General features: G+C 36.3%; 1 protein-coding gene across 1 annotated transcript in view; it reads right to left on the bottom strand.

Annotated features, from left to right (window-relative positions):
* LOC119790462 (collectin-12-like) overlaps window positions 1–24666 on the bottom strand; it is a 74814-nt gene that overhangs the window by 42476 nt on the left and 7672 nt on the right. The window contains exon 3 of the mRNA XM_038295991.1: window positions 174–296. Within this exon, the coding sequence (XP_038151919.1) occupies window positions 174–296 (123 nt within the window). The remainder of the gene's footprint in view (window positions 1–173; window positions 297–24666) is intronic.

Here is a 24666-nt window from a genome sequence, read left to right as displayed (position 1 = left end):
TAGGACAGCCTTACGTAAACATATCACCAGAATTAGGAGGACCCTCTATTTTGATGATCCACTCGGAAAAAGAACATCCTCCACTATACCTTTAAGGCCATGTTGAAAGTCTGTCATATTCAATAGTAAAGTTTGCATACAAAGAGTAACTCCTAACTTCTACTTTAACTTACCTTTGTATCCAAGGACAGCCACGGCGATGGTGAGAAGAGCACAGAGCACATAGAGGAGAGCGATGGCTGCCCTTAGTACCCAATCATTTTTACACTTTGTGCACTCACTTCCCTCCTCAATTCCTGCAAAACAAATCAGGATCTGTTACTAATCTATCTGCAGAATGCAGTGAATCATGGATCAGTACTGGAAGCATTTGTGTTTGGAACAACATATGAGAGTAGAATAAAACTTAATGAGGCAAGAAAAATAGAATGTGCTAGGTGTTTTGAATTCTTTTTAAAACTACTTTTTATTCAACATGTCAACACTGGGACATGTTGTACCTTCTGTCAGCCAAGAGCGAACAGAAAACATTTGGCCATGAACCGAAAAGTCAGCTCACAATGAAACTGAAAACACGACCCATGTGCTAACCATACGGCAAGACAGCATTCCTAACCGCCAGCTGACCTACAGCAAGGCAGCAGAGAAACTTGTGATAATTCATCTTACAGATGTTCACTGAAACTTCTTAGTAACCATCCACAGCAAATAATGCAATGATAAACATTTAGCAGGATGTTTGCTTTAGTTCAGTTAAACCAATCAAGTTTCTTCCAGCGAGCAAAGCAAGAAGGCAGCTGGATAAGTCAGTGAAGGGGCTTATACAAACTTAAGATTAGGTTTAACGGCCAGAACAAAAGACAATTTATGGAAACTTAATGCACCTTATAATACAAATGAAGGTTTTATAGTTTATTTAGTAAAAAACATGGTAAAAATATAAGCTATTTAAATTTAATTCAGCGTAGAGCTCAACCCTCAAGAGCTGAACCCTCAAGAATTCATGTTAAACTTTGATGTGTTTTCATTAGAATTCTGTGAGTTATATCAATGCAAAGTAATGTATAATATACAAAAAAGTTTAATAAAAAATACACTTTCTTTATATAAATAAAGAAAAAAATCTGTGTGGGCATGAGCAGTTTTAGTCAGGGGCCAGCAGAGGCCAGTTCCCCTGTAGAACTGGTCCTGTTATGACCACTGTATTTAAGAAATAATACTAGATAAATTTATGATAAATTAATGATCATTTTAAATTATGAATTATTCGCCTGTTTATCATGTCATTCTTTTGTTTGTTGCCTCCCTTAAAAAAAAAAAAAAAAAAAAAACTGTCAAACTGAGTAAATAATTTGTTTTATGTATTTTCCCTGCATCTTCGATATAGCTGTAGCAGCAGGTTGTCTTGAGTTTGTCAAATCAAGCTTTGTGCATCCAGAAAATGAACAGCTTCCCCATTCTTTCTTGCAAAATAGTTAAAGCTCAGTCAGAGGAAAATTATCTGAAAACACCAGTTTTTATTGTTTCCTTGGAATGTGAAAAGTCAGTTAAGTCTAAGTCTTGGTACTCTAACAAATTTCTCCAATAATTTGGAGCACCTTCTTTCTCATGTGCTCCTCTGTTGGCTTGAGATATCATATTAACATGACCTCTTATAGATTGTATTCAACATCTGGTTTAGCGTGTTTAGTGATGCATACACTGTTAGAAATGATCAGCTTTTCACAGTAATTAACCATATTATTGTACGATAATATAATAAGATTAAGTTTCCCTGTAATATCCCAATGAACACATGTAAAAAAATACAGTCTCCTTAGATTTTGCAGCATTTACTTCTCATTTATAGTAAAATCCTACAATAAAACTGCTATATCACAACAAGGTATCTGATATCAGAGCAACATATGATTTCCCATGATTCAACAGTATTATTACAGTGAAATACTGTAAATAATTACATAACCGAACTTGACATTACATTAATAGAAGGCACAGTTTTCCTCTTCCAGGCTGAATGGAAAAGTTAAACTACATGCATAACTGGCATAACTGTTTTCAGCACTACACTGTTAATTTAGTATGATAATATTTACATTACTTTTAAATGAACTTTATCTCATGACATGTTCATGTTCTGATTTTGTTAGCAAGTTACCAAGATTCAACATTGTCGAATTTGGTCTCACAGCATTTATCTCAAGCAAATACAATTAAATGGGCTTGGGCGTCACCAAATCTATGGTGAGAGTTTCTTAAAGGAAGACCCAAGAAGTTTGGATTACAAGTAGTGTTGCGCCGATGCTATTTTTTGGCCCCGATACTGATACTATACTGATATCATCTGTTTGAAATTGATATGTGTGTGTGCATATATGAAGAACTGCATACTACTTGGATGTAAAATAATTGCCATCATGGCTTTGTCAAGCAGCTGCCTACCTTTGTGAAGCAGGAAAAAGACTAATGCAAAGTGAATTCAGTAGAACTTTGTTTTTGCCTGCCTGGAATGGGGGATAAATAGTTGAATAAACTTTGTCTCTCAAAATGGTTTCAGTGCAATATTTGTCGGTACTCGCTGATACCGATACCACCATTTTAGTGCAGTATCGGTGCCCCGCCTGATACTGGTATCGGTGCAGCACTGATTACAAGTCTATTAGGGATTCACATAGGAAAAGGCAATGGTCAACACCAGATGCCTGCAATACATAACTTCATTTAAAACTGAAACCATCTTTGCTCATTGACAGTTGCTTCATGGGCATCAGTCTTGAAAGAGGACTGATGCCCATGTTTGCTTCTTGTTTTTCCAAGAACATGAAGCAGACAACAACAGACACTCATCCGTTCAAGTCCTGCTGGATTCCCATGTGACAGTCAGCTCAATAGTTCCTCAGGATCCAACCAAGTCTAAACCTGTCCACCCTCCAACGAGTCTCTATCTCCAGATAACCCACACTAACTGAATTCTGGGAGAAGAGGTCTTCTCAACCAATGTGAGTCCCGTTTTCTCTGTCTCTCCAGTCATCGCTCAAAGTTCCCACGGATCCTGAACTAACCGCTGATACTTCCCTTCCCTCTTCCAGTTCCGGTTCACCAGCACACTGAGTTTCCTGAATCCTACCCCCCCTGTCCTTATCAATAAACCTGTTCAAACTTTTACCTAGGTTCTCTGATTGGTTTACTGCAAATGGATCAGATCTCTTAAGAAAATCATGACAATTATGTGGACTCATTTTAATATTAGAGATTTAGACTCATGCCTAACCTCTTTACAGCAGTTTATTGCTCCTTAAGCAAGCAAGCCAACAGAAAACAATTACTCCACTCTTCCCCTAGGCTGGTAAAAAAAAACAAAAAAAAAAACATACGCCGACCCAGATGCATGATGGTTCTACCATTGACAGCATTTCTGACACTTTGAAAAATAATATACTCAAATATATTTTCATATGCTGATATCAAATAGATTTTTAAAAACGCGGTATCGATCTATTTTACTTTCAAAATCTCGTGAAATTTCATCGTTCTGTTACAAACTGTTGTGATATTTTGCAAATTCTTGTGAGATTTTGTTAGTAAAATAGATCGATACTGCGTCAATATATCAACATATAAAAATATGGCAAAATTTGGTGAATTTTCGGGGGATTTCGTAGCATAACGATGACATATAGCAATATTTCATTAGTAAAAGAGATTGATATAGTGTTTTTAAATGGCAATATATCAGCATATAAAGATATTGTGATATTTTAATGTACCAATATTTTTTCCCTCGTCTTTAAGTTTTTAAGTCTGTAAAAAAGATGTTTTTGAGGAAGAAGAAGAAGTAGTATTTTTTTTCTTTTTTATTTTTTTTAGACTTTAGAAACTCAGAATCTGATCAAATATCGGGTTAAATATCGGTGGGGTGGCCGATGTCCGATATTCAGTTTAAAGGCCGATACAGGCCGATACCGATAGGGGGCCGATTATATCGTGCATCCCTAATTTATGCAATTATTGAATATCTTAACATTTGCTGTATTTAAAAAAAACATTTATTGGTTAATGAAAAAGCCGTTTGGCTAACGTTGACTTCTCCTCTGAGTTGTTAGTTGAGGGGCTGGTTGAGGGGTAGTAGTACAATGATTGGAAATTCATAGTGACTATGTTTATTTGTGGCTACACAATTTGCAACACTGTTGCCTTGTAGCAAGAAGGTCCTGGGTTTGATTCCAGCCCCAGGGAGTACCCCGCCTTTTGACCCATAGACTGCTGGACATACTGTAAGCACCAGCCCACCATCACCCCGATGGATGAACCGGGAGTAGATGTATGGATGGATGAAATTTTTTTTGTAATTTATGTTTATTAAAATTACTGTCAACTTCTACATTATTTTTCCAATACACCGGTAAAAATGCAGGGCCGTAGTGTAACGACGTATAGCAAAATATTATTATTCCCCAGTAATGTATTGAAATATCACAGATATGAAATTGCAGTAAATTGCTCTGAGTATGTTTCATATCACTATAATCCCTACTGTAAACTCATGCAAAACATATTCGATTATTTATTGAAAATTTACAGAAAAATAATTTTGCATTCTGCAGGTGCACTGCCTCACTGCACCTGTAAAATTAAATCTTTTCAACATTTTCTTCTTCACACATGCAAGAAATCTTAGTCTGTACATTTGAATCACATGAGCAGCAGTAATAGAACTTCAGCTAACTTTTCTTAGGAAAGGTTGGGCAGGACCGCAAGAGAGGTACTGGGGTTTAGCCTTTCTGTTTTGGAACCACACATCTGTACAAACATCCCTACTGACCAGGGTCAGATCCCTTCTCCAGGGATCCCTTTATGGACCCAGACCTACATACACAGACAGTTGTTGTCCTGAGAAAATTGATGGGGGGCAGAGAGGAATCCTCGATTAGAGGAACCTTTCTGTTCCTAACCGCATGCTGTTAAAAGTGTGACATAACAACATGTAAACAGGCTGCTAGACGCCTGCCGGTCCTGGGTCAAGAATCGGGGGTGGGGTGATGGGGGGTGATGTTAAGTCTCTGTTAATTAGTCTGTGAACCACAGTTGGGAAACTTGTGTTTTTCACATTTGTAGTCACCTAATTTCAAGCACAACCAACCAATCAAAAGCAAATTTTCACCTCATATATATATTTTTTTTACTTTTTATAACTTCTTTCTTGTTTTGACACACACATTACATGCAAAAAACATTTTATGTACATATATTAACACCAACAAATTTCTATCAATATGTACTATAAATTTGACTGATACTGAAACTCATTATATGTAGTACTAAACCCTAACCAACATATATGTGTATTTTGAAGCGTATGCTGTTCATCCCAACAGTATTTAGTGTTTATTGCATTATGTAACCTGGCAGAGACAGGATATGAAACTGTGTGCCATGTTCTCCACACTGGGGCACTTCCAGCAAAGTAAGAGGAAAATTCACTCTGAGAGGAATATGGCTATGACTCTTTCCAGAGGAGGAGATTTTCCACTGTTGTGCCTGTCTGATATTTCAGTCTCAATCTAAGGGATTTTTGCTGAAAAAAAAAAGAAACTGTTCCGCCTCATGGTGCACAGACTAAAGAGGATGAATAAAGGTTTCCAGGGAAGTTGCAATCTATTATTTAACTAGATTCAGGGGGAAAAAAAATCTTCCTTTTAGGAACGAATGATTTAAGAAGCCAAAGAGTATATATATATATATATATATATATATATATATATATATATATATATATATATATATAAATATTTAAGTCAGAATGTAGAGTATTTGAAAATCAGATGATGATAAAACAAGAATCACAAAAGCCAATCTGAGGATAAATCTGTTAAAACAATGTGATGTAAAGAGATATTAGGCAAAGCCCTAAAACCCACTCAAAAAACATAAGTGAATTATGTTCCTTGTATGTGCATTGCTTTCTGAGACTTCCATTCTCGCCACCTGTCAGAATTAGTTTGAGTCAGGAAGTTCCTCATGTTTCATAGTATAGTAAATGGCTTGCTCTTATTAAGTGCTTTCTCAAGTCAGGAGACTTGACCAAAGTGCTTTACATCACATTAGTCATTCACGCACACACTGATAAGTATATATGGGTATGACTTTTTTTTACTTTCTCTACATAGGCTATCACAATACATAAAAATGCTGACACATGCCTAGTGCAGGAGAACTAATGATTGGTGTTGAATCTGTTGAGATTTAGAAACCTGCAGTTAGGAGGACACAAACAATAGGCTGGCCTAAAGCCACATAAATTTCCTCTTTTAAAAAAATGCCAGAAAAGAGCAATAAAAAAAAACAACAACACTAAACTGTGATTGTATCATTTTCGTATTGAAAGAACCGGTATATATGTTTTCATTGTATTTTATAAATCATCTCAACATTTTACTTCAACTAAAGAAAATCATTTACTTTTCTTTAGTTGAGACATGTTTTACATGTCTTGACTAACATGTAAGCAACAAAGCAAATGTCCAGGAATCGTTTTCTCAGATTCTTAATTTTTTTCTCCCCATAAAATTGTAAATATTATTCATAACGCCTGGAAAAGGGAACTTTGTCAGCTCCGACCCCCACCCCCACTCTGACAAATAAGGAGACATGGTTAGATTTAGAGAAATATTATGCTCTCAACAACTGCACCACCTGAATTAAACAAACATAAAAAAATGCTTCAGATGTGCTATTCAAACCTGAGTTGGAATATTATGCTCTGCTTAAAAATGTTTTAAATAATGGTTTGTAATCTTTTAAATCTTTTCTTCTGAGTGCTTTTTTTAATGTTCTTCTGTCTTTTATCAACTTTTGTATTATAAGCTGGGTTGGTGTATGTTATTTGTGGTCATTTCTGATCTATAGACACAAATTGACAGATTTACAGTATACTGTTATGAATAAAGATAGAGTGACATATTTTAAGTTAAAGAGTGTTAAAGAGTGTAATAGTCTATAATTTTATAAGAAAAACATAAAGACTGAGAATTTAAAAAAGTAGGTGGTTACTGTGCCAATGAGACAAAAAAAACACTGTTTCCCTCTTTTCCAAGTATTTGCCACTTGACTTGCATTCACTCACCATCTCAATCTCAACTTGTAGTGGAAATTTCCATGGCAACACACAGAAAACCTGTACAGGCTGGAGTGCTTTTTAGTGTGACAAGGCTTTGTGCTGAGTATCATATTTAGGTGAACGGGTGGCTTCCACAGAATTCCTCTGACTATGTTGACTTCTTCTGAGAGTAGGCGGGAAGCTTAACTGGCGATATTTGTATTCTCCATTAAGATGGAGTCTGACAAATACTAACATTCCAATCTTCAATTTCTGTCTCCCATTTCATGAGGGAAGAAAATATGTTTTAAGCAGCCAAACTGTATAGCATTATACCTGCACAATTAATCTAAAAATGTTGACAAGACAGCTAAAGTATAAAAAAGATAACAAATCTACAGTAGTCAATTGGGGCAACAATATAGAAAGAAAACAAAAACCTTACCATATATTGGTGAAAAGGCATTTAATAGTAAACAATGCTGGTATTTAAAAGTAGCCTTATGGGGTTAAATTTTGAGTGCTTTTATTTCCATTACACTGTCACAAGTGCATCGTAACGAAATTCACTCTCCATTTAACCCATCCCCTTGGCGGAGCAGTGGGCTGCCATTTGCGGCGCCCGGGGAGCAGTGTGGGGTTAACGGTCTTGCTCAGAAACCCAGAGCAGCAGTCTGTGGGAGAGTGGGTTTCAAACTCACAGCTCTATGCCCTAACCACTAGGCCACCACTCCCGCATAATGTATGTACATAAAGTACTTTTAATGTCCCAAGATGTAGTCTTTACTACGGAAGGTACTAAATGGGATCCTTAATAATCTCTATTTTACACAGTCAAGGACTGCGTACCTCTAAAACATTTTTAGAGGCGTCCAACACAAAAGTATACAATAATAATACAAAATACAACAAACTCCAAAAGTATAATAAAATAAATAAATAGGTTTAAATTAAAAAAAATTTAAAAAACAGGGAGATGTTACCCTTCCACATAATAATATGTTTCCTCAAAAATTAAATAATCCTATTTCAACTGCATGAATAAGCTAATCATGGCAATTATTTTTCTACATGAAAATGAACAATGACATTCCCTATGAACAAAATTACTCAGCAAGAAAAAAATATATATCCATATATACATACCCATTTACTGTTTACTACGTTATATAGTAATGAAAACATCTAACTAAATAACCATCAAATCCTCTTTATGAAGTAGAAAATGCTAATTAAATTGGATAAAAACAGGTCTGTATCATCTGTCCAGTCTAGTATGATGATTTGGCCTTAGTTTTGTTAGTCAGTCATATGTCCTAAAAGTTATTAGGAAAGCAATATTTTTGAAGAGAAAATCAATAAAATTGAAAAAGAAAAGGCAATAAAACTGCACAAAATGAGTGTTCCTCATCTTTCTAGTCTAGGATAAGGATTTATTATTAATTTTGTGTCAGAAAACATAAAAATTATTTATTTTTATTTTAAAGGTGTTTTTTTTTTTTTTGAGGGATTTATTGATAGTCCCCTCAAATACATATGTGGTAGGAGGGAGCAGCCAGGCAGAATCTCCGAGACACTGGTTAAAACCAGAACAAATCACGGTTGCTGGCCTCATCTGAAGAACCTTCATGTCTATACCTTATTTCTTCTATGTCTGGAGAAGAAGCTGGAGAGGGATCCGGTCACCGTTATAAAACTATCATTGTCTAGGGAACATTTTTCCAATGGATCAAAAAAGGTTCTGTTTTAAACATGAGCAAGAAAGTCAGCGAAAGAAATGTTGAAAACAACCTTCTAAATTTTGATGGCATTAGTAACCTCATGATTGCCAGCTTTTAATGAAGTATAGGTATTACTGAGTATCCAACAAAATGCCTGGACACACTGAAAACAGAGGATGAGTGATCTGATGTGTTAAACAACAAATCGTCTGCTAATTATCTCTTTATATTCTTGAGTAAGTTTTGTACACACACCAAATTTATTTGTCCGTAGTTTTCTCTTCTTTTGGTTTTAATTAAGTAACAGGTGATGCATCTGACTTATTCATTGCAAAAATGTTGGACTCATAACTATGCTTGTTAAGAAGACGGAGGCTCTGCTTTTCTCCTCTGGCTATTACAGTTAGAATTCCCCAGCAGGAATGTTAACAGGAAAGCACTGTCCAATGAAGGCGGTAACTACTACTACAAATTACTAAAACATTAGGTTGCCTAAAACGCTGAGACAGCTATAGCATGTCTGGGCTGTCTGTTTTTTTTCCCTACACTTCTCACGAACAGGTTTATAGTTCTTTAAAATGGGTCCCAGACCTCTTGCACATCTGGCTCTGGTTAGAGTTGAGCCAAATGAAAGGATGCATGCAAACATCTGATACATTATCCCTTCATAACAAACCTGACAAGAATGAAGGGGTTAAGTCTTTAGATTGCCTTTATTGGAGCTATTCTTGGTGTTTTAATAAGAACATAATTCACAGCAGTTCTTTCTTCCCTCTTAAAATAGTAATAAAGAGCAGTGGGGTAGAGTTATATAGGGATGTTGAGGTTAATAGAAATGGTAAACACATACTTTACCATAAGATGGGAAACTTTTAAGGCCAGTACGCAAAAAAATAAACCCAAAAATAGGTTAGATATGTCCTTATTCCACTTTATTTGATGATGATTACATTTTTCATAATCTTATGTGTCAATTCTCACTAATAATTATACTTTACCAGTTAAATCATCTTAACTTTAGGTTCTTAAGTCAATTTTGAAGATCTGAGGCAAAAAGAGCTCAATATGTAAATGTCTGAATGTTGGAAAATGATACCACCTCGGCAGTGGTGGTTAAAAGCACAGAGAGATTCTAACTGATCAAAAGTCGGGTCCTTTACCTGAGATTTAAAATCCACTAAAGCAGTAAACATGGAGTAGATTAGACCTCATTTTGTCATCACATCTGTGTGCAGTTACAGACGGACAGGCTACGACAAATGGGCCATATAGTGAAATCCTGAGGGGCAGATTTCAAGAACATGAATGAGTTTCTTTAACCATTTTTGGGGCACTATGTTTGGAGATGTTTTATGATGCTGGTTTGAATATCAAATAAGTCTTTCTTTTTAAGCATCCTCCTAAATTTCCCCTCTGTTCAGTTCTAAAGCACAATATGAGATATTATAGTTTTGGTAACATCTGCTGTTTAGGTGACATAATACCAGCCTGGTGAGGCATTGTAGGTTGTCACTTTAACAACCATTAGGCAAGAACTTAAATTATGGTAGATGGTAAACCTGCACACATTCCTGAATCATGCAAATTGGTTGGACTTTTTCATGTGGGCTCTTTGTTTAAACCAGCATAGCCCACAAGAACCGGCCCTTTACAAAGTGTGATTGTAGTTCCCCTCCTGGATTAATGTCCTTCCTGGAAGGGTCATAACATTAGCTGGACTTGCTATCACCACTTCCATCTCTATTCCTCTAAAAGGAGCAATTCCAACAATCAGAGACTCACATGTGGCCAGTGTTGTTTTTGACAGTCGCATTTTAGTCATTACAATATGTGATACTTTTAGTCAGTTTTAGTCTATTGAAATTTAAAAAGGTTTTAGTCTAGTTTTATGTTGCAAAAAAAGTTCACCTTTACAATTTCGGATAAAAAAACAGATTCTTTACCAGACTAACATCTCTTGCGTAGATACTACAATAGAAGCATTGCTGTTAGGTAGAAAACCAATTAGGCAGAAAACTTTGATTTATAGAATTCTAATAAACTTTTTTACGAATTAATGTCCTACTTTATAAAAACGTGTCTCACAAAAGCTGTGAAAATAGCATGTCTAGTTCAACACATCATATTGGTTAGTATAGCAGACAGACAAGCTAACAAAATGTAGAATAAAGGAATGGTTTTAGACATATAAGGTTTCCATTCAAAAGCAAATACTTCCTGATCTACCATGAATTATGTATTAAACACAGATAGCAAGCAAAGAACAAAAACCTTCATTCTACTTTTGTAATTTTGGTTTTATTTTTGAGAATGTCCCCCTTTGTTACTACTGCTGAGGGGTCAAAGTAGATTTAAATTCACAGGATTTTGATTTTTAAAAAATACAGAGAGAACCTACATAATTGCTTTGTAATGCCATGGCAATCCAAACCTAAATTGAATGAATATATTAACTAAAATGTTTAAATATTCAATTAAAACATAGAATATGTTTTAATGGCAATACAAGGAAACATTAACAACATATATAAATAGATAGAAAAGAGAACAATGAGAGACAAATATTCAAAGATCTATGCACCCTTTTCTTTGGATATAACTTAAGGATTCCTTTTGGTAGAAATTAAAGAATGTTTAGTATCACCTCTTGTGAGCTGAAATAAATAACATCTTAATAGTTAGACTAAAGGTTATTTTTTTACGCTTGGCAGAGGATGATCAGCTGCATAGGTTAAGTAGCGAGAGCAGGAAGAGCCATACTGCTGAGAATGAACCATCAGTGTACAGCATAAAGCGCAGACTCTGAGTTACGCATGTGCAAAGAAGTATTTCTGCACAAGAACAGATGGAAGATCAAAGCAGTTTGTGAGAGTTGAGCGCGCAGTACCGGACCATTTTGGAGATTTTTTTTCCCCTGTCGCTGCTGCCTTGATCCCGCTGTGGTCATGCAGAATCTACACCACTTGTAAACTGTTGCGTGACAAAACAGGATGCAGCAGCACGGCGGATGCTCTTAACCTAGGGTGACCAGACGTCCCTGATTTCCGGGGACTGTCCCCGTTTTGGACCACCTGTCCCCGGCTAAAGCTGTCCCCGGAAATGTCCCCGATTTTACCGAGGCGAAAAATGTTGCGTGTAGACTGTTATTACGGTAGAGCTGTTGCGCGCAAAAATAGGTATTACGGTAGCTGGTTGCGCTGCTGATAACATAAAGATAAGGAACAGAGCGCACCACTAGAAGGGAGGTAATGATCCATTTGGATGTCAGCTGGCATTAAAACACAAAAAAGAAGAAGAGCGCATCACTTTTAAAACAGAAGAAGAAGAAGAAGTGGAAGTTCGTTTTTTACAACCTGTGGCAACTGATGGGGAGCTACGCTGAGTGATGGTAAGTGTGTTAATCAATTAATTTTATTCTGATCGGGCTGATCTTGTGATAAATGTTTGGTTTGTGTCCAGGTTAAAACAGTAATAAAAAGTAAGACAAGACCACGAGTTGAGCATGAGTAAAAGACGCTGGATTAAAATGTAGCAAAATGATTGAAAACTCCTTGTAAGGCGCTAATCTGGTACGCTGGTTCTCCAGGGATCAACAAGGGTTTGTATAAAGATGTTTTAGAATGGATAGGTGACCTTTAGTTTATATTTCAGATAGTTATTATAAGTAGAGTTATTTCAATTTGTTTTGATGATTTATGGTTGTGATTTATGAGCATAGACTTCCAGTTTTTGGTGTGCTTTTTTACTGCTCAGTTTGGATATATATGAAAGTTCCTTGTGAAAAAATAGGAGTCAGTAACAGGAGAACTGAATAAGACAAGATCTACATGATCTGAGAATGATGGAGGAAGAGATAACCACATGTTTAATGTTCATTTATTATGTGGTTTTGGCTTGTAGCTCCTAATATTGTGGTAATTAGCATTTTTAGTATTTAGATGAGATATTAATAATAATAGGTTTTCATGTTGCACATCCTAATTTTTTTTGGAGGTGATTTTGATTATATAATGTCTCTGTTTTAGAATAATGTAAGATTGATGCTGGAGGAGTGAGGAAGAAGATAAAAAGACAGAAAGGAGATTGAATGAGAGAGGAGGAAACTAGGAACTCTGATAGAAAAAACGGTTGACAAGAAGGGAGAAAAATTTACTTTGAGGAGTAAAGCAGAGAGCAGGCAGAAGTCAAAAGAGGGCTAGAAACAAAAGCGAAGGTGGAGAGGGAAGAAAACAGACAAGACTGAATGACCAGATGGCTCTTTCAAAGGAAGTGTCATTTTACGGAGAAATTACAATCAGAATTTCCACTGGGAAATTATATATGTTAGGGTTGTCACGATACTAAACTTTTCAACTCGTTACCGATACTAAGGAAAATATTTGATACTCGATACCATTTTCGATACCACAAGGATAAAAACAAAGACTCCAAAAGTCTACAGAAATATTTTCATTAATAAATAAAATATAATAAATAAACACAATAAAGGTTGTATGCTGTGCATAATATTAAGCAAGCTTGATAAAAAACTTATAAAATTCAAATTAAGTGTTCCTTTCTTGGCTATGCTTTCAACACATAACAGAGACACTAGCCAAACCAGTTAAGAAACAAAAATAATTCTCAGCAGCTGCACCTCTTACAAAAAAAAAAGTCTGAAACTGAAAAGAGCGTAGAATTATTCAATCACACAGTGTTCTGAAAGTGCATTGTCCTCTATTCTGCACTTTAGATGAATGACTGCTTAGGTGCCACTGGTGACGGCACTGTATCGATACTTTTAAAAACGAGTATTGTATCCGGATACAACATTTCAGTATCAATACTTTTTTGAGTTTCGATACTTTTGACAACCCTAATATATGTATATGTTATTGCTGTTTATAAATATGGACTATTCTTGGATTATATACATTGTGTTGATGTTAAGCCTATTCTGCTGTTCAATGGTTAAACTTGTTTAAGATATTTAAAAAGGTTATTTTGCTTTTTACTTGCTATGTCTTCTCTTATATTATTTTACCCAAATTACCAGGGCCACTGCCTCAGACCCTGTTCAGTTAATATTTCTGTTTCAAACATTTAAAATGTATAATATGTATTAATAAAGTTCAAGTGATAAAGCGTTGACATGATTTGAGTGATAAACTAACTTATTGAGTGATGTAGTGTGCAAAGTATGCTGTGGAACACAGAGTGGCTGTATACTCAGGTTAGTAGGAAAAATGAACCTGCTACTTTGAGACACACAGGCCCCTGATGTGGCTAGGTTACAGTAAGAAACATATATGAACCTTTACCTGCAGGCTTGACTACTACTTGTTTTTTTTATGTTAATGAAGAAAAAAAAATATTTCTTATAGGTATGTACAGTAGATGTAAACAGAATAAGTATTTGTTGCACTTTTTTGAAGAGGTGGGGGAACTCTGTCTCAACAGCCACAGGCATAGAATAAATGTTTGTATTTACTTTTCTAAATTTCTTTTCCTCATGTCACTCTCCCCTTAGGAGGCGGCAGAGCTCTTTGGGCCCGACAAAATTGGAAAGCCCTGCTAATGACTAGGGGTGTAAATAATAATCGTTTTGTATCGATGCATCGATCCAAAAGCCGACGATCCGATGCATCGATACGTCCGCAAGATAATCGATTAATGTTTTTTTTTTTCCCTCCGGTCTATTTTTATCCATTTTCTCCTGGGCGTAACTCTCCTCCCTCCCTGCGGTGGCGCTAAACTTATTTTGCCCTCCTACCGCGCTTCCTGGTTATACTCTTACAGCAGTTTGTTGCAGCAAGCTTCACACAGACATTTTTAAATTATGCTCAATATTGCAGCGTGGTCTGGGCTACACGCTGTGGGTCTAGATACGGCCGAGGCGGCGAGGAAGTGGGGGCGAGTTTAGTCCGACGACGGAGGGCAAAAAGAGCGGAGATTCAGCTGGAAAAAGGCTCCCAGCATTCTCGCGCACCTCGCTCTTCTAGCGGGTCAAACTTCACGAGTTGTTTTCCGCAATTTCGGTCATAAAAACAAAACAAGCCGCCCTCCTGTCTGGTGCACTGTTTGCTGTCAGCTACAATCTGGGAGAGGAGCAGCGGAGCGTCTCTCAAGGGGTCGGTGACGTCAACACTCTGGAGCCTTCTTCTTCTTCTTTTTTTTAATGGCGGTTGGCAAACAACTTATAGGTGCATTACCGCCACCTTCCAGAATGGAGTATGGACCAGACAAACTATTATATTCTCCCTAAAATACCCGTTCTTCTTAGAAAATTAAAAATACTACCAAAAACTACATCCCCAGATGACCTTTGAAACAATTCCCTTATATCTAGTTTACTTTTATTCCTGTCTAACTCTCTACACAACATCTCTCTTTCCTGAGTATATTTATTAAATTCTAAAAAAATATGTTGGACAGTTTCTCTGGAGCCGAGGTATTGCATTGAACTCATTACACTGATATTGTGCAGTATTTTTACAGTATTTTTTGATGCAGCTTTTCTACTTCTGTTATTTGCTGTTGTTTCTAAAGAAAATGCATAACGATATTACAGCTTTCATTGATTTATTTCAAACTTGAAACTTTGTTTAGCCTGTAAGGTGTAAAAAAAAAAAAATAATAATAATAAAAAAAAAATTAACCGATTAATCGATTAATCGAATCGAATCGAATCGAATCGAATCGCGGTGTATTCTTAAGTATCGAAAATAATCGAATCGTTGGGTCAGGAAATCGATACTGAATCGAATCGCCATGATGGATGTGATTTACACCCCTACTAATGACCCTTGACCCCTCCGCTCCCACCCCCACCACTTTGCCCCAACCCAAAGACACAGTTCTAGTTTTCTACTAATAACACTATTCATGTTATTAATCTTAGGATACACTAAACATTTGGAAAGGCACATTCCTGGCTTTTACACTTGATTTTTGTTGTTTAAATATTAATAAATATGTAAAAATATATGAAACCATTACTGTCCCCGTTTCCTAATTTCCTCTCGATAAGATGTATTGATTTTTATCCACGAGCAAGAAATGTCCCCAGATTTGATTTCAGAAATCTGGTCACCTTATCTTAACCTGTCTTACAGACCACTCGCTAATTCCTATTTAGTCTCGTCTCGTTGACGAAAACTCAAACCTATGACTAGTCATGTTTTATTCATCAAAGATCCATGTTTAGCTCGTCACTTTTTGTTATTGTCATGAAAAAAAGGAGCGTCAACGAAATAATTTTGTCGTCATTGAGGATAACAGCACTACCTGCAGCTAGTCCATAAATGTTGCTACTTGTGTCATTTGCTTTACCTATTGTGTAAGAGATCAGGAAACGATGGAAGCAATGCAAATTGATTATCGTGCTAAGCTACATGCATATGAATGTGCAAACACATAAGTTAAACTCTTACATGACCCTTGCGAGAAAGGAAAGAAGGATCAAAAGGGTAAGCTCCATTTATTCAATTTTTTTCTCTTAAAAATGTACAAAGCTTTAAATTAAAGACAATTACAGAAGGTTGCATATGTAGAAATACAAGGTTATAACTCCTTTAAATGTCATCTAAGTAGTAAACAAAATCGACTTGTGTGTAAATGCATCTTATTATTGCAGCTGTGAGTTAAAAGGCTCCCAGGTTTGTTAAAGAATGTTGGTGAACTAACATGGAGACAAATAAATAAAAAGGAACATTGGTGAATAAGGTTGTAAAGCATCTTAAAGCTGAATTTTGTTGGAAAACACCACACAGCATTTTAGACACATCAAAAAGCACTTTGCAGTCCATTGACGAAAAAAATGGAGAGAAAATGGACCAACTGAAATCCTACCTTAAAGGAATAGTACACCCAAAACATGATTAGCCTTCATTTTCTACTCACCCCCATGCTGAACAACACTCTGGAGTACTTTTTTGATATCTCAAATGCATCTGGAGATCTGGGAGGCTTCTTGCTGTCTGCTGACATTCAAATAATGGAGGTCTATGGTGACCGAGACAGAAAGGTCCATAAAAGTCAACAAAAAACATGTCAATATTCCTCCATACTGCTCGTCCAATGTATTCCAAGTGTCCTGAGTGGGTAGCATCCAGAATTTACTCGAAACGAAGTCATTTAGAATGTTTTTAGAGCATAAACAGTAGTGTATAGGATTTCCTGAAAGCGCGCACATGCGTGCTCATGACGCTACGGAAGCCGGCAGACAAACCAGATGAAAGTGCGCATTCAGCGTCTGCTCTGTCAATAATGCAAGCGTAGAAGAAGAAATGTGCTGTTTACCTGTGAAAAGAAAGAAACAACAAAAGAAAAATGTCTGAGGACTTCAGTGTTGAGGAAGAGCATGAGTTCTTTGCCGAGCTGAATGCGCACTTTCATCTGGTTTGGTCTGCCGGCTTCCGTAGCGTCGTGATCGCGCATGTGCGCGCTTTCAGGAAATCCTATACACTACTGTTTATGCTCTAAAAACATTCTAAATGACTTCGTTTCGAGTAAATTCTGGATGCTACCCACTCAGGACACTTGGAATACATTGGACGAGCAGTATGGAGGAATATTGACACGTTTTTTGTGGACTTTTATGGACCTTTCTGTCTCGGTCACCATAGACCTCCATTATTTGAATGTCAGCAGACAGCAAGAAGCCTCCCAGATCTCCAGATGCATTTGAGATATCATAAAAGTACTCCAGAGTGTTGTTCAGCATGGGGGTGAGTAGAAAATGAAGGCTAATCATGTTTTGGGTGTACTATTCCTTTAACATCAATCAAAATGCAAGGAGAGGGGCATTCAAAATATCTACAGTATAGTAAGTTTAGAGGAGATTTGGAGACCCAACTAACTGACTATTAACTTTGCACACTCCAAAATGTAGCTTTATGAAAGAATGCAAAGAAGAAAATAATAGTTTAAAATCTATAAGTTCAATTTATAGTTTGCTAAAAGCCATAGAGGAAAAGTAAAAGCAAGTGGAATCAAAGACTATGACCAGAGAAAAGCAAAAGTAAACCTTTCGGCCTATATTCAAAATTCTGTTTGGTGGAGAAACAAACATTGCACATTGCCTTTTTAAGAAAGCATAAGATGGTTGGGAAACGAATAGAGTTTGTTATAAGGCAAACTAAGAAAAAAGCTGTGATTATCTTCAACCAACTATAATAATTTATTTCACATTTTATATATTTCAAAATAAAGCCACAATTTTTTTCAGATGTGACAAATTATGTGAGTGATATATATTTCCCTTAGCATAACTCCTCTTAGCCTTGTCATAAAGACAAATGTTAGCTCCTGCTGTTCTGCTCATTTTCTGACACACAATTTGGTCTGGACCTTGTTACAGTAGTAGATCAGTTTTGCTTGTGCTATCAAGTACACATATTTTATACACCCAAACCTTTCATAAGACAGGGCCTCTGTACACATGCAGTCCTGGAAGTTATTTAACATTTAAATCGTTATTTGTGTGGCCAGACATCTCAGGCAATACAGGGTATGTCATCAAATTCTTATTAAACATTACCAAGTATACTGAGCAGGCATGTTATGGTTCTGATGTCTGTTCAACTCCGTGACAGGATTAAACAATATGCACAAAAAGATTCAGTATGGCAACTTTTCCATTAAGATTGCAAATTTAACCATATTGTTCTGGGAAACAATATATTTATAATGAATCCCAGAATAAAGTTTCTCAAAAAAAAACTATCTGGGTCCCACTAACTTTATCTCCACCACCACATCATGAAAATAAATCAAAAATAAAACCAAAACATGTTTTGTCACTTCGGTTCACATACTTCATTGAACTCATGTTAGTCCAAAACTGCTTTGCCCAAGTTGAACAACACTGGAGTTAAATCTCAGCAGCCATTTGTGCAGCTGTCTTCTTTGTGGTTGTGGCTGCTGGCTGTGCAGCCCACCATGGAAGCATTTTCAAAACTGAATGAGCAACAACCTTAGCTCGGTCTGATGTGAAAGCAGTTGGTGCTGAAGCCATTCCCTTCTCAAACCCCATTGCTTACAAACGTCATCGACCAGCTGAGACATTAAAACCACAAAGCATTAGCCACCGTACAGCCAAGTCTGGCTTTATTTGATGAAAAAAGATGCTGACTGCAATGAAGACAGTGTCCAACTTCCTGTTTTACTTTCGTCCATATCACAACCAGAGTATGGCGTTTGCAAGGCACTGATAAAATAAGTGTTCAAATGGACACCATATGCAAACCCCTAATGCAAACCAAAATGCTGAGGCAGAAAGTCAGCAGGTCATAGAGCTCTTAATAGCTTCCAGGGATCGGATTGTATGGAATTATGTACTGACTTAAGGTTGTAATCTCAAACAAAATGCAATAAAACATCACAGCTTCATATGACAGAGCTGCCACTCCAAAAGGAGAAATGAAGGATAGCAGTTAAAATGTCATTCACACAGAATCAGTTGACATCTAAAGGAAAAAGAGTTCTTATGAAAATAGTATAGTGAAAAGTGATATAGATGAACGTGAACTGGAATTTTGAATATTACAAATACACTGCAGTCAGGTGTGGGACCAGCATTATGACTAAAGAAAAGAAATGTTTATTTCTTTAAACAGAACTTTTTCTCTGTTTTGAATAGAGGATGCATTGAAGTTTATGTCTACCCTCTTTGAGGTCAGTAGGTCATCATCCAGTATCGCTGAAATCCATGCAGAACCTTGTTCGGAAAAAAATGAACTTGGACAGTTTCAATATTGTGTCTTTTGTTTTTGCAAGAAAGCCTAAGGCAGCTGTGAACAGAGAGCTTGAAAAACATCTATTATGTGGGAGAAGACACCCTATCAGATGACGCCTGGTTAAAAGCATGCCATTAAAATTGACCAAGATCTCCCATGTGAGCCACGGAGGGAGTGGTGTGAAAAAAATTTATGAGGTCTGTTAGACTGATCCCAGTCAAAGCAACAGCAGCTATATATAAAAACCACTCACATACACAGAAGCTAGTCTGCAAATCCACCCACGTCATATTTTACCTCTGGATTCATTTTTCATTCATTCAAAAGGTCAACACCATCCCACATCTGCAGCGCCGCTGTTAAAAGGGCTGACTGTGTAGTTAAGTTGGAAGCTGAAGCAGTTCAGAAAGTTGCTCTTGAAGTTTGACACCGTGCAAAAAATAACAATCAGCCAGTGTAATTTAGTGAATCATACATTCCTGTCAGTATCAAAGTGGTGCCTGAGTTAGGCTTGAGCTGGTTGCATGAAGGCTACATCACAAATCCTAAATCAGAGCTCTGACTGCATGTTAGTGGAGTTTTCATCAGGTTTATGGATTATCTCTCACACAGCCATTTTTGGATGAAGAGCAACTGGTCTTTCACTGCCTGAAAGTGGGCTTCTACATTTGACCTTGCTTACAAAATAAACTGCTGCTCAGTGGCGCAGTGGGTAGCACTGCTGCCTTGCAGCAGAAAGGTTCTGGGTTCAATTCCCAGCCTGGGGTCTTTCTGCTTGGATTTTACATGTTCTCACTGAGCATGCGTGGGTTCTCTCCGGGTTTTATTTGATGTCTTTTATATTTATTTGTGGCTTCCTCCCACAGTCCAACTGTTAGGCTTCTCTAAATTGTCCTTAGGTGTGAGTTTGTGCATGAATGGTTGTTTGTCCTGTGTGTCTGTGTTGCCCTGCAATGGACTGGCGGCCTGTCCAGGGTGGACCCCGCCTCTCGCCCATTGACTGCTGGAGATAGGCACCAGCACCCCTCGTGAGCCCACTCGGGACAAGCGTGTAAGAAAATGGATACAAAATAAACAAAGTTGTGTGGAAGTATTTTCTCTCAAAAAAACATGGACTGTCATGAAGCTGAAACTAAAGAAGAAGAGCGGCTATAAGATAACTTGAGAAATAACCATAAATATGTTTTTTAGACTTTTTTACGATAGTAAACAGAGATTTTGTATTTTCTTTTATTGACAGAAATCTTTAAAATAGCATTTTTTGTCCCTTTATGACTAAAACATTGTTTGATGAGCAGACTGACATCTCAGTAGTTCAGTGTCATTACATCTATAAGCCTATTTCCAAGTACGAATGCGAGCTACCAGAACAAGTAGAAGTTTGCTGCAGTTGTGCGTTTTGGCCCTAGGTGGCAGCATTATTAGAAAACTCTGTAGTGCCTCTTTAAGAGCAGAAACAAAAAAGATAACAATAATCAAATCAATTCGCAATGACAGAAACCATAACAAGATTCTGTTTTTATGTATCAAACTTAAACACTGAAGTTTATTCTGATTCTAAGTTCTACTTACTTTAGTTTATCAAAATGTATAGATTGCACATTACAGTACAATAAAATAATGTTATAGACATGGTTTACTAATAAATTCCATAGCCATGGTCAGTGTGTGCAAAATACCAAAGGAACAATTCATTGTATTACATTCTAACAGTTGTACATTATGCACTGCAAGCTAATGTAAAATCCAGCTAGACAGTCTGAGTACATTAGATAGGACATGATGGAGATGAAAACATAGATTATAATCTCTAGGATTCTAATATTTTACTATATAGTTGTATAATATTTATATATAAATTGTAAAGTTACAAATGAAAATGAAGTATTTCAGGAAGACAAGTTTGCATCACAGAGGTCAAAATTAACTAATTATTATTATTATTATTATTATAGCTAAGCATCCAAACATTCTGAACCTAATTCCTCTCTCATGTTTTTTAGTTCCTATTCCATTATCAGTCTTTCATTTTAAAATAAAGTTTTTGATGACTCATGATGTCATCTCCCAATCCTTGCAGCCTGACCTTAGCCAGCTGGTGCTACAATCATAACCTAGTAAAACTCTACTAGGTTTATATAATAGGCAAGGAGAATACTTTTGTGTCATGTACAAAGAAAAGTGAGCGCTTTGATCACTCTACCAAAATTAATGCACAAATTAACTTGAGTTGTCAATAAAACATGTTTGTTTTTATTATTCTGGTGCCTGCAGTTTGTACCAGTTTAAGGTGTATTTTCTCGCTTCAAAATATATATATATTTTTTCCAACTTTTCACAGCAAATATAGCAAAGCCACTCTGTCACTGAACACAAGAGCAACACCACTATCAGATGCATCTGTAGACACTTTATTTGACGGGCCCCTAAAGTGCATCATGCTCATCTGAACTTAATGCCGGCAAGCATTAAATTTGGTTCGGTGCGATTGTTCACATTATTCACTTGAGTTGTCTACTGTTATCTTTTCTTTTATAAACTCTGTAACAATTTGTTAACATTTCCAAAAACTGCTCTTACCGGTACTCCATAGTTTAATATTTTACTTGTTAGAGAGTAAAATAAGTTTGGCAATTGGAAAATAAGTCCATTTGTTTTTACAGTAATTCCCTTCCCCCTAAAACACAAAGAGGTAAGTCAGTTTCAATATGTTGGCTGACAACCACAAAACTAGCAATTAGGCTATACTTAACAGAAACAACAATTTAAGAGCCAAGCTAGGGGTGCCCAACTTCATTAAAATGAAATTCCGTTGCTTGTTCTGCTCTACCTGCACACCCTTACTCCCTGCCAGCAACATTCTATGGCAAAACAATAGAAATATTGAGCGGTTTAGATTATGGGCTAATGTATTTACACCATTACAATGTAGAGGCAGAGAGGAGGATTTAGAATACAGGTGTAAAGGAATTTTAAGTGATGCAAAGATTTTTATTTACTAGTTTATAGATTGAGACAAGTAAAAGATGCTGAATCTTAAATAAGAACTCACATGCATGCAAACACATCAGTAAACCTCCTGTTATTTATCAGGTTGGAGATACAAATTTCATTGTGAACAAAAAAGCAAGTTTGCCATAACATTTGTATTTTTTGCATTTTTTGTTCACTCTCCAACTAAAAGGACATATTTTAGCCCCAGGAGGTGCAAATCAGATTTTTTTTACTTTTGTTTTTGTTCACGGAAAACTATAAAAGTGCAGCACTAGGTTATTATACTTCAAGAATCCTACAGAAGCCTATGTCTGCTCTAAATGTTCAAGTTCTCAAATCTCACTGCTATTTTTACCAATACAATTCTAACACTTTATACCCACAATAATATATGAGTTTCTTCTGACAGGTTCTTAGATGTGGACTCATGTTTGATCAAATGATTCATAGCCTACACTGCTGCCAATGGCATCTAAAGGAAATATTACCAAGATATACTGGAGCTGATGGTAGAAGAGAGAAAACAGAAGAACATTTTTATTCAGTATTTGGAACAAAGCAACTCCAAACTGAACCACTTTATCATTTTTCAGACCTCCTGACAGGAAGAAAATTCATGACTTAATCTGGTAATAATTGAGCCAAAGGTTCTAGATAGTTGACCCCGGCCCAAACTAAATCTGCCCTCAATCTTAGTTAAAATGCTTGACACATACTTTGAATTTTCTCACTGCAGGATACTGATATATTAACCTTGTCTGGCATTTATTTATGCCTCTTTCTATTGTTGAGTTTTTCAAAATCTGTACAATGCTTTAATGTATTCTGCTCTCTCTTCTTTCAGGTTTTTCCTCCCAAGCAGTTTTTTATTAAAAACACAAGGATAATCTTTCATTAGAATACCAGAGCAAAAAGTGAGCAGGGTCATAAGTAAAAGAGAGGCATTCTGAAAACATTTCTCATAATAAAGCCCCTCTAAATTAAAGCCACTTGCTGTTTTGCTCCCAAAAATAAGTCAGGCATGGAATGTAACTTCTCTGCCCGAATTAAAGTGCTGACAAATGTTTCTCTGCTGAATCGTGTAAAAGTAGAAAGTAAAAAAAAATCTTAATGATATCAAAGCAATTACTATACAGATATGCTTATAAAAGGTAGTAGAATCTTTTTGAAGAATTAAAGATTTCATCTCTCTTCCTGACAGCTGCAAACGCCACCTTACCGGTTTCATTAAATAAACTACCAGTACAGACAGGAAGCAAATCAGCAGTATCTCAGGTTTGGATTCGCAGTGGAAAAATAAACTCTGTGGAAAGCAGATGCCAGAATGAGTTATGCATTTTATTTCTGCTGAAAACACACGAAGGACAGAGTGGCCAGGGTTCTCTGTCAGTATACAAGTATGTGTGGCAGACATGTTAAAAGACTAGTTTACATGTTTTGAAAATTACGTTTCCCTTTTTTTTCTGTCAATGAAACGATTCAGTTCAGAGCGGGAAACTATGAGCAAGAGCCAGAAGGTTTTTTTAATTAAAGAGGAAAATATAAACTTGAAGGTTTTTCTTTTTCCTGTCCCTTTTTAAGGGATAACTTTGTGACTGAAGCCTTTCTTTTTAAGCAATTAGGAAAGTGTGGTGTGCATCTGTATGCAATTTTTTTTTTAGATCTTAGTCTACATACAGCTGTCTGTATGTCGAGATATATATATATATATATATATATATATATATATATATATATATATATATATATATATATATATATATATTATATGTATGTGTATGTGTGTGTGTCTGTGTGTGTGTGGTCGCACTTATATACTGTATATATCCCCCAATCACCTTTTCCTCCTTTTGGCACCTTCGTTTTACTGTTGAGCCGATGTGACAAGTGAATTTCTCCACCGTGGGATCAATAAAGTCAATCAATCAATCAATCAATCAATCAATCAATCAATCAATCAATCAATCAATCAATCAATCAAACAAACGGCATCATGAAGGCCAAGGAACACAGCACAGCACATAGAACAGGGAAAACATGGTGAAATTTAAAGCACAGGCCAAGATCCTGAATCTAACCCTCATTGAACACCGTTCATGATCTGTAAATTTAAAAGAGATTACAAGGAACTTGGGCA

This window comes from Cyprinodon tularosa, unplaced genomic scaffold (genome assembly GCF_016077235.1).
Source record: "Cyprinodon tularosa strain WSP-4 unplaced genomic scaffold, ASM1607723v1 ctg364, whole genome shotgun sequence".
NCBI classification, from domain to species: Eukaryota; Metazoa; Chordata; class Actinopteri; order Cyprinodontiformes; family Cyprinodontidae; genus Cyprinodon; species Cyprinodon tularosa.
The sequence above is the reverse complement of the archived record's forward strand: the minus strand, read 5'-3'. Positions and strand labels throughout refer to the sequence as shown.